This window comes from Monopterus albus, unplaced genomic scaffold (genome assembly GCF_001952655.1).
Source record: "Monopterus albus unplaced genomic scaffold, M_albus_1.0 scaffold228.1, whole genome shotgun sequence".
In the NCBI taxonomy this organism is placed as follows: Eukaryota; Metazoa; Chordata; class Actinopteri; order Synbranchiformes; family Synbranchidae; genus Monopterus; species Monopterus albus.
In genome coordinates, this window is record NW_018128108.1 from 272,476 (window position 1) to 284,192 (window position 11,717).

Genomic DNA, 11,717 nt, shown 5'->3' on the forward strand with positions numbered 1-11,717 from the left:
AACTCCGGGCCAATCGGAGTGAAGCGTGCTCGTGAACAGCCTACGTGTTTAATTAAGTAAGTCAATACTTCAGCGGTATCCACTCGTATAAATCTATAACTAGTAAGTTCAAGTTCGCTTCAACACTTATTTTAGTTTTTCCTGTGCCTCACACATCAGCAGGCTCTACAGACATTCTACACTGCGTACACATAGTTTTCTATTATGAATGTGAATACATTGGAGGAGTAAATACGTTCATATCTAGATACAACAATCTGTTATCTCCTGAAAAATGTTTAAACATTATCTGTTAGAGGCCTACACCAAGGCTGCACAATATCCTAACTCTTATTTTAATAATAAAACGTTTTCAAATAAATAACATCTAAAATAATTTTTTGTGAAGTTGGATCTGAATAGGTATCACAATACACTTAATATACTAAAAATGTAACACGAAAATTCTACAATTTTGGATTAGCATTACCAAAGTCAATGACTATCTACCAGTTTTATTTAAATCTGTTGACAGGTTTTACAGATAGCCACATATAAATAAAGAGAACTGAAAACATCACTTTATTTGTGAAAAAAAAACTGTAATCATTTTCATTTTGAAATAGCCATTAATGTAAAATAGGAACAAAATCTGACAATCCAGTCAACCAGTAACAACAGAAAAGGATATAACAGTAAACTTGGTAGGAAATATTTGGAAACAAAAGACATTAAGGCACTTTATGGGAGACACAGATAAATTAAGGTAATAACACACATTACAAAACTAATAAAACTAACATTCTGAAACAAACAACAGACACCCTGTTTGGTCTCAATATCTGACGGTTCGACCGTAAGGCATTAACAGATAAGTGTATTTCAATAAAAAATATAATAAATAATCTGTGCAAGTTTGAAAGATGTGGATCGCAGCACAAGTGTGAGTGGTGTTTTTTTTTTCTCCCAATCCAGCTTGTTAAGGACAGAACAACACAGACATAAAAAAGGCATTCACTGGTTTGTCAGACACTGGGTCAGAAGTGGAAAACTTCAACTACCCCTTTAATAAAGGACATGTATGCTAACTTTCAGATGCACTTCTAAATTGCAGTGAAGAATTTCTAAGACTACGTATTCTAAGTGGTGGCTGCTACAGAGCCTTTCTTCTCAGTGAAGAAGCTCCTTAGCAGCATGACTTGACTGATGCCGATGACAAACAGCATGACAGTTTGTCCAAAAGACCAGTAGGTCACTCGCTCGAGAAGGTGCTCTGCTTTTGTGCGGTCGTGTGCCTCTCGTAGCCTGTACCGTGTCTGCGAGTCAGCCACCACCTTCAGGATCTCGTGAATGGAGACACAAGAGGACTCTAACTGAAAGCAGAAAGATAAGCAGAAGTGAATCAAAGGCACAGAAATGGTCCAAGGCAAAACATACAGTGCATGGTGACTCACACATATGTAAACATTAAATTCAACTGTCTAAACTGCTCCTGCATCTGTCCCAGCAGGCCTTGGGGGTTTGAAGTGGGCAAATATAATACATAATCCCCAGCTTTGGAACAATAAATGTGGGCTGTTATAGAGAACCTGTGTGTTCACAAGTTCAGCTGTTTTAGGTATTGTGGGGTAAGGAGAACACATTTAAGACTTGCAGAGTCAGCTATAGTTCTTAACATTTTTCATGCACATGGTCAGAACAATTCTGGCTCCACCTACTGGACTTCATGCAAATGGTCCCACTTCTGAAACTAACAACAATTGCTGTACTTGCTATCACCTGAGCAGCTGGCTAGTGAGCCTAACTTACTAAACACTGCATTATTAGCAAATAAAACATTTGCTACTCTCTTTAATCTGGTTTGTATACTGAATGTGGAAATACTGTATGCAATGTGGTTGCTTTTTGTCACTTTGTACCTTTTCCTTGTGCCTACCCAGCAGGATGTATTTGTAAGTGTTTCAAAATGAAAAAAATGACACTAAACAGAAAGCTCTGCAGAGAAGCAGGCTAACAGAAAAGCCTCTTATAAAGGCAACATAGGCAATTTTGTTGTCATCTGAACAATTTAAGCCAACGTCTCATGGGAGCAGCCAAGTGACAGCCACAGCCTGGACATCAGAGCCCTTCCACTGCAGCAGACAGTCCCAACACCTGAGCTGAACTACTGTAAACCAGTATCCTCAGACCTACCTGAGTGAGTGCTGTGCTTCTTGTTATTGGCATGAGAGGCACCTCGTCTCCATAGCGGAACTCCATATACACCGTTTTATGGGTAAAGGTTGAGAATTCATTGCTAAAGCAGACCTTGTAGTCTCCCTTCATAGCTGTGGTGTGAGAGAAGCTGTCATACTGCTTCTTCCTCTCGTTATACAAGACATTGTTCTGAGGATCAGTGACAAAGCAGTCCACATCATAGTTGCCTCCTGAAATGACCTAAAACAAGAGAAAACACAAAATGCACATAACACATACACATGAGAGATGGCCAGACATGTTTTATTGTAACATATGGACTGAAACTGGTCATGCAACAAAGTAGTCGGGGAAGACTGGTACACGACTCCTAAATTTAACTAGTGACCTCGTTAAAAACATATTTTGAAATTAAGTGAATGCATGTTCTTCTTTTCCAAGAACAAAATACAGAACACATTCAAACAATAAATTACAAGCTGAAGAATAACTTGATGTCAGCTTCGCATTGACGTTTCAGGGTAATTCACCTGGAAGTCGATGTCAAACCTCACGTCTTTCTCCAGTTCCTCATAGAAGCACTGCTTATCGTTATCAGGGAGCTCAAACGTGAGCTCAGTCCCAAACACCCCAAACACCACAAGCACCTGAAACAGCAAACAGCTCAGTACCACACACAACATGGCGAAAACAAAACGCCAAGACTGGAACCGCCGCACAGACTCGACGGTAACAGCGATGTACCTCCGACGTGGCAACAGCACAAACAACTTCCGGTGCAGGTTTGTTTATTCTTGGTAAAGTAAAGTAAAATATCTTCCCCCTGTTCACAAAGGTGTGTATGGAAGCCCGTTTCCGCCAGTACAAAAACAGTTTTGACTTACAAAGTCAAAATTATGAGATAACACATTTAAAATTCGACTCACCAAGTAAACATTTTGACTTAAGGCATCTCTCAAGGCAACTTTTCAGGAATTTTCCCAAGGACATATATCGTCACTACATTGAGGATCACTTTAAGTGTGGCTTTACAACAGAGGAAATACTTGATTATCATGGGATTGTACTAGGCAAGCGCACCCTTGAGAGGATTTGAAGCAGGAAGCAGCTCTGGCATCAAAAGAATAAAACCAATGTGGCTGATGTTGCAGCTTCCATTGAACAGCAACTGGAAACATCTGGTCAGTCATGGTTATAAATGAATGCACCAAAAATGTTGGCTACACGGAATTGTAACTGACAGAGAAAGTGTTAGAATTCTTTGTTTATTGAATGGTGAAGGTGTTGATCTGAGGTTGAGAAACTGACTGCGAAGGCGTGTTTATCACAGCTGTTGTTCAAACTATGTCTGGCACATTGATGGCTTAAATTATTTGGAAACCATTTTAGAAAATTTATATAATGTATAAGGTTGACAGATAGATAGATAGCTAGCTTTATTAATCCAAGGACAATAAATGAAGTTGAGGGGTGTTATAAAGCAGCATAAACCTGGAAGTATAGTACAAGCAGGCTATTGTACAAAATTAAACAAAACAACTATCTCTAACTCTATCCAAACTGTCTCCAAACTGTCACTGACCGCAACTCTTCATCAAACACCCACATTTTGAATGGAGCCTGAGGGGTTTATAGCGCTGTCAAAACTCGTGGCAAAATCCAAACCACTTCCTGAATGAGTCACGTGGTATATCCGGGCAGCTTGGCTTCGGACGTCATCATTTTCAGCTCCTCCCCCAAATGACGCAAGCCTCGATACGCGCATTGCGGAAACGCCCCCTCCCCTACTCGGCACACGCTTCGAAGCCTCGATACGGAACGTCACATCACTAGTAATAGCTTTATTCTGAAAATCTGACGCGGTAACACACATCACTTCCGCTCAGGGATTTGCTACTGCTAAACGCAAAACGGAAAAACTTCCTTTTTGCCCATTTTTTGATAGGATTTGGGTTTCTTAAACTACGGTATAACATATTGACAGTGTAAGCTGACCATTTTTTAATTTAAGGTTTGTGGAAATAATTCTGATTTAAGTTGTCCTATAATTAACAGTAAAATGCAAAGGCGATAAAGGACTTTACAGAGAGACATGCCACTGGCCTCATAGCAGTATTTGTCGCAGGTAAATCGATTACTTCGTTATAAGAAATTGTGTATACTGTGTTTTGTACGTTGCCACATTTTCTCCAATCATTGCAAAGGAAGTTAACTTTTTTACAGTAAGTATGAACCATATACTGTACATGAAAAGTCTGTGATATGAACCAACCCATTTTACAGACGGAAACCTATAACTTACAACTATTTCTGGAACACCTTCACTCACTGCCAAGGTGAGTGGAGAAGGGAAATCCACCTTAAAAGGGAAAATCCCATCAATACTGTACCTGCAGTGTAAAGCAGAGGTACAGTTTTGACGTATCTGTACTTTATCTTCTCTTTATTTAACCAGGTAAAAACCCATTGAGATCACGATCTCTTTTACAAGGGTGACCTGGCCAAGAGGTCAACAACACATGTCGTCAATACATAAGTTTCAATACAAAACATTTAACATTTAAACAATCAAAACCATAAATACAATAATCAACAATACAACCAATTTAAAAACACCTACACTGACCAATAGACTCCTGTTGCCTAAGAGCCATAAGGGAATAAAAAGCTTTAACTGAGCATAATTCAGGAAGTTTAAAATCTGCTTGGAAACTATTCCACGAAGAAGGAGCGGCAAATCCAAAAGCCCATTTCCCTTTTTCGGTCCGAACTCTAGGCATATACTCTACTTGAGTATTTTCATGTTCTGCTACTTCATACTCCAACGTCACAACATTTCTGAGAAAGATATTGTACTTTGTGCTCACTACATTGATTTGGTAACTTAAGTTACTAGTTACTTGTTAGAAAGAGGTTAATAAAACAAAATACAGTATAATCACAAGATTTATTGATCTGTGGTGTAAAATTCACAAGCTACCCAGCAGTATTTCACATTATAAGCATATAAGATAGTTAAAATGATCTCTACCTTTACCAGCTGCACCATTAAATGTGATGTAAACAGTAATACATCAATGATTGTAATAGAATAATATGATGTACAGCAGTGTAAACAGTGCCATTTTGCATAATTGCTACTTTTATTTATGGTACCTTAAGTATATTTTCTGCTAATACGTTTGTACTTTTATGTAAGTAACATTTTGATTGCAAGACCTTTACTTGTAACAGTATTTTTAGACTGTGATATTGCTGCTTTTACTTAAGTAAACAACCTGAGTACTTCTTTCACCACTGATGTAAAGAACAGATTTGTTACTAGACCAGCACCTTTTGACTTGTGGCATTTGTCAGGGTCGAACACATAACTACTGCAAGTGGTGCTGGGTGAAACACCAGTTAACATGTTGTTAACTAAATTAGCATTGGTCTTCTGTCAGGGGCCGGCTTTTTGGCCTTGCGTAGGTGGATAGCTGGAGGAGTGTGTCGGAGCAAGGTGAGGCTGGATGGAAAAACAGTCCTTATAACAGGAGCCAACACAGGCATTGGGAAGGAGACGGCCCTGGACATGGCCCAGCGAGCTGAGACCTACATAGTTGTTTATTCTTTTACGTACAGACAGGTGACAAATTAAAGGAAAAGTGTCTCAGTCAGATGTCGGGCCACCAGGTACCACCAGATCAGTTTTACTGCGCATTGTCATTGACTCTTCAAGTCTCTGAACTCTGCTGGAGGGATGAACACTGTTCTTCCAAAAGATATTTCCTCATTTGGTGTTTAATGGTGCTGGTGGAGATGCTATCTAACGTGCCAGTTCAAAATCTCCCAAGGTGTTCAACTGGGTTGAGATCTGGTGACTGTGAAGACCACAGCATGAGTCACATCATTTTCACACTCATCAAACCATTCAGCGAGCCCTCATGTCCTGTGGTCCCGGAAGAGACCACTCATTTATTCAAGTCTTTCCTTTAATTTCTCACCTGTTTGTATAAGTGCTGTGTGTTGTTCTTTTTCTTGATTTTTGTGTAACACTGTCTTTATCTATAGAGTCATTTTGGAGTTGCCAGAATTGACTGCTACCATGACTACAACTTCAGCACTACTTACATCTTAAATACAGTGACATTTATTTCAAATTTTATTTAGGGGCCAGAGTGAACCTAGCCTGCAGGGACATGACCAGAGCCCGCATTGCAGCTGATGAGATCCGGCAGAAGAGTGGGAATGACAACGTGGTGATGAAGGAACTTGACCTGGCCTCACTGCAGTCTGTCAGAGACCTAGCCAGAGACATTCAGGTGAACGAACAGCGTTTGGACATCCTCATCAACAATGCAGGTATTTTACATTTGTCACATAATCTTAGTGGACAAAATGTGTTTTGGACACAGGTAAAATAATTTTTTTGTCTTATTTTTACACAACTTTCTTGGGCTAAAAATTGACCTCACTTTTTAACAGATGGTGGATTATTATTATTATTATTGTTGTTGTTGTTGATTTTATTGCTTGTAAATGTTTTGTGTTTTTAGGTATCATGATGTGTTCTAAGTGGAAGACTGAGGACGGCTTTGAAATGCAGTTTGGTGTCAACCACCTGGGACATTTTCTCCTCACCAACTGTCTCCTTGACCTGCTGAAGAAGTCTGCTCCAAGTCGCATTGTCATTGTCTCCAGCCTGGCACATGAGAAAGGTCATTTTGGTCAATCAGAGCAACTTCAGTCAACCCATGTTTGGTTCAAAAGTCAAACTGTGTAGATCTAATGTTTTACGCATTACTTACACTTTGGCTGATTTGTATGACAGTTATGACTAAACCTACATGGAAGTGTCTGGATTTCAAAATGCATTTTGTGCTTTTATGACTACATTAAATTCTTTCTTGCAGGTCGTATACACTTTGATGACATCAGTCTCAATAAAAACTACTGCCCAATACAGAGCTACTAGCCAGTGTGCTCTTCTGCAAGACTGCAAGGTATCATCCTGTGCACACTATGTCCCATTAATGCAGAGTTGTAAAAATAAAAAAATAAATGTGTGTGTGTGGATACATATCGCATATTAGGACTGAAAGATTAATTGTTTTCAAATCATTATTGCTATTTAACAGAATGAGATTTTCAAACCACAAAACTGTAATGTAGCTGCAGTTAAAATATTTTTTAAATACTACGGATTCGGAACAGTCATCCTCCGATGTGAGTAAGAGTGGACAAAGAAAGTTAATTTACTGTATAAAAATTGTTTTATTCAGTTTTGTTTGTATAGGGCTAAATCACAACAAAAGTCATCTCAGGACACTTTACAAAGTAAGGTCTAGACCTTTCTATTATTATTTTTATTATTATTAAAGAGGAGAAACCCAACAAATCCCCCTTGAGCAGCACTTGGCAACAGCAGGGAGATACAACTCCCTTTAACTGAAGAAACCCCAGACAGACCCTGGCTCTTGTTGAAAGGTACAGATATGTACAGGGAGAGAGAGAGAGCTATGATGACTGTCTGGTAGCTATCCACCAAGTACAAGACGCTATTTCTGTGCTTGAAAATGGGGAGTTTCTGTCATTGTTTCTCTATGGAGAGGGTGGTGTGCAGGAATAATGGAGGAGTGTGTTGTGTTGAGCTCCTGCTTCTCTGAGATCTCTGGTACCTCAGACCCCAGCTTCCAACATTTCACTGTACACACACTGTACATATGGCTGTGTTAGATTTTATTAAAAAGTGCAAGCTTTTATATACACGCTTCCAACTTTTTGACTTATCAAAATATCAGGATCCCGATAGAGCCACATTCCGTGTGCACTGAAGTTTGTGTGATTTGTTTGTTACAGACTGAACTACTTCACTTACAGTTGAGTTATTTTTTTTTATTGTTCTGAAGTGAACATGTTCACATATATATCTTTACCAATTAATGTATCCGATTCAGTCAGTTCATGTCGTTTCACAGATAGGCCAACCCTACATGAAAGAGCAGTTTACATGATGACTGTATTCTATCCACTGTTGGTTTGGTCTTCTTTTTATCATTTATAGCTTCTTTGCAGAAAAAATTCACATATTAAATCGCAATATTGCTCCAAAAATTATTAGATTATTTTCCCATATCTTTCAGCCTAATGCATGTTATTATTAACTTAAAGGGGAAAACCATTCCACATTGTCCCAGTATTGTAACTAACACTTGATTTGACTTTCCCTCTTATTAGGCACTGGTGTGACAGTGTACAGCCTTCACCCTGGGCATATCCGCACAGAGTTAGGCCGCCACTGGTTCCCTACTTTACCCTTTTGGAAGAGGATCTTAGTCATACCAATAATCTTACTGATCAAAAACCCCTGGCAAGGAGCCCAGACCACTATCTACTGCGCCGTGGACGAGAGCTTGGCGAACGTCAGCGGCCTCTACTACAGGTAAGTACACATGCAATAAAACTCATTTGACTGTAAAGATAAATTTCATTACCTGATTGATGTTAATAGTTTAGTTATCTGGAAATTCAGTACACTTTGCAAATTGTATTTAATCTGATTGCACAGTCCCCCTCTTTTATTTATTCTCCGTACAGCGACTGTGCCCCCAAAACGCCGGCACCACAGGCCCTGAATGACACCACAGCTAAGAAGCTGTGGGACCTGAGTGCTTCTATGGTCGGACTGGCTTAAACACAGCAGCCTGTCCTGCTTTTATCAGCCATTCCCCCTGCTGGAGTCAGTGGCCCAGTTTATATGCAAGCACACTGTTTCATTCTGTTATTGAATGTGCATAAGGCCATTGTCTTAAGATTTTTCCACCTGCTCAAATCTTCTTCTCCTGTCAGTTGAATATTAATGAGCTCTATTGTTTTAACTTTATCTTATGTATATTCAGCATACTTTATAATTGGTGCTAATTGTTTATCCCTGGTATGCTACTGTATTCCTAGCAGTAAAACATGCAAAGGATACAGACTTTTAATGTGTGTGCATGTGCCTTTGTATTACTTACATCATGAGGAACGGAACCTATTAACACACTCTCACTGTGGGGACCCGGCCAGTGGGGACTAGCTTCTGGTCCCCACCAGGAAATCACTGAATTTTAGGGTGGCAACATGGTTGAGGTGTTAGGATGAGGTTAGGTTAAGTGTTGGGTTAGGGTTAGGTGTTAGGCAAGTAGTGGGTATGGTTAAGGTTAGGATAAGTCTACAGGAAATGAATGTAAGTCAATGTAAAGTCCCCACAAGGAATGAAAACACATGATTTGTGGTGCAAATTTAAAAGACTTCAGTTTGATGCTTTTATTCATGGCATTTAACAGCAATTGCCAACAATACAGACAGATGATTGTACAGTTTCTGCAGAAACAAAATCATGACGACAGCAATACTTAATTTTCCTAAAAATTCCAAAGAAAATAGGACGAGAATGTATTTGTGTCCAGTTTGAAGAGGAAGACTGTTGAAGTAGTGCTGAAATGTGTAATGGCTTAGTGCCTGTATTTAATCTTATATAACCTTGTTGCACATTAGAAGAAGAGAGGATCCTCCACCAGGTGTAGAGAGGGAGTGGATGCCTCGGGGCCAGAGAGCAGTTTAGGAAACACCCAGTAGCCCGGAAGATTTGTCATGTTACTGGGCAACCTCCTGTGTATGTGTGTGTTTTTTTACACAGTAGATGTGCTTTGTTGTATCATGACATAATTATTGTGTTTTGTTACAGTATGTTTGAGAAATGTACAACAGGGAGGTATGAGCATTCTGATACTTACGGCAATAAGCATTAAAAGTGATTAAATAAAAACTGCTGTAACAAAAATGTTCATATATGTGGTATATATGTGGAAATGACTGGCACTTAGGGTTAGAGTCACATCACAAACAGAGGACCCAGGCTTTTGTGACCAGGTTATCAGCATATTTTAAGATGATGAAAGGGTGACTGCCACCCCATCTTGTATTTGAGAACAATTTATACATCTTAAGATATGGGAAAGCAAGCAAAGGATGGCCATCTGCCAGAGTTCCTTATTAGAAATGTGGCTATTTACGAAGGGTTTCCCAAACCTCTTTTAAATGAAGCCAGAGGGAAATGAAACAAAAGGCAATTAGCTGAAATAGCTCAGGTCACAAAGTTTTTCCTTATGAATCAGCAACTTTGCATGGATGTTATTTTATGTTTTTCATATCACTTCTCATTAATTATTTCTTTTTCCTTCTGACTGTTGTCTTTATGTCTGTCTGATGTTTATCCAGCGTGTGTTCTTGTTTACTGCAATAAGTTTGTACCTATTCAGTATCCACTTACTGAACAGTAACTAGAAATACCAAGGCTGCATGTCTGTGGGTGTATAAAACATGTCATAAAACATGTTGGCATATTAGAATTACTTACCTAACTTTTGTGTCCTAGTTCACCAGGTGCATAATCCTCAGAACACCGGATTAAGTCAGCCATACTGCAGTATGTCAGGGGGTCACCTGCCTGAAGTCGCATTGTTGCTCTCCATTATATTTCTCAGAAATCTGACTTATAACCGGCTGCATGATGGGAACTTATGTTTCAGTTATTATTCCAATGTCTCATTTTGCACGACAGAAATGCAAAGACAAACCTTTCCGATTTTCAGTCCATGGACATATAGTACAACCTAATGTATCAAGCACAAAATCATCGAAAAGGCTTGAGGTCATTGAATTATATACAGATGAGACAGATTACAACTCAAACTAACTGTTAGCTTGGATAGTTATGAATTCCCGCTGTGTAACTCTTAAGTTTCTATTCACTACTAAAAGAGTTCACATTTTAAAATCTATAAAGCTCTTATTTTCTTAACATTCACATCTTTATAGAGCAGTATATTACAGTTCTTATCACCCTTCTAAAAATCTGTTTATACCTTAAAAGCAAACAACTTTGAGTACCAAACTAATAACAGCCTTCAACATGATCCCCAAATATACATTAATTAATATCCCTAAGGCTGTTTAGCTCACTTCTCCCCAGTATCTGTAGGCAATGTCATGCACATGCCCTTATCAGTTCTCCGTCCAACAGATACAGAACACATAGCTGGGCTGGAAAAGTGATAAGGAGATGTGAGCAACCACAGTACCACACCAGCATCTGTTTAATCTCCACCATACTATGATGAACCTATTGTTTTAGACAAAAACAAGTCCTGAGAATGTGTAAAAGTCTCCAGTCAAGTCCTGCATGGAGCTGCCATCCTCTTCTTCTGTGCCCTGGCCCTGAAAGAGATCTTTTGTTTCATATCCATCAGTCAAGCCACAGCAGATTTGAATCTGTCATGAAAAAAAGTCTGTCTTTGTCTTTTTTGACCATCTCTGCCAACTGAAAGCCACACGGATCCTGATGCAGCGAGTAACTAGTTAAGTTATAACCAGCCAAAGTGAGTTCTTGTAGCAGTATCCCTTGCACCGTGTGACTGCTGGCAAAACATTTGACACACCCCATTGATGAGTTTTATTTCACTGCAGCCCCGCCTGTCTTGGAAGGATTTCTCAGCTGCCATTGGTTCGTCTTCTGAACT

At 39.3% G+C, this 11,717-nt stretch overlaps 2 protein-coding genes across 2 annotated transcripts; one reads left to right on the forward strand and one right to left on the reverse strand.

The window, feature by feature from the left end:
* Positions 1-538: 538 nt before the first annotated feature.
* On the reverse strand, positions 539-2,966 carry tmed3 (transmembrane p24 trafficking protein 3). The gene is made up of 3 exons (XM_020619924.1): positions 2,706-2,966; positions 2,173-2,415; positions 539-1,352 (listed from the first exon to the last, which is right to left on the reverse strand). Exons 1-3 carry the CDS (start codon positions 2,856-2,858, stop codon positions 1,119-1,121), a joined length of 630 nt encoding a protein of 209 aa, XP_020475580.1. The 5' UTR covers positions 2,859-2,966; the 3' UTR covers positions 539-1,118.
* On the forward strand, positions 2,857-9,288 carry LOC109971581 (retinol dehydrogenase 13). Its single transcript, XM_020619932.1, has 7 exons — positions 2,857-2,957; positions 3,271-3,356; positions 6,325-6,516; positions 6,711-6,872; positions 7,068-7,121; positions 8,392-8,596; positions 8,752-9,288. The coding sequence occupies exons 1-7, from the start codon at positions 2,857-2,859 to the stop codon at positions 8,846-8,848; spliced, it is 897 nt and encodes a 298-aa protein (XP_020475588.1). The 3' UTR covers positions 8,849-9,288.
* The last annotated feature ends 2,429 nt before the right edge of the window (positions 9,289-11,717 follow it).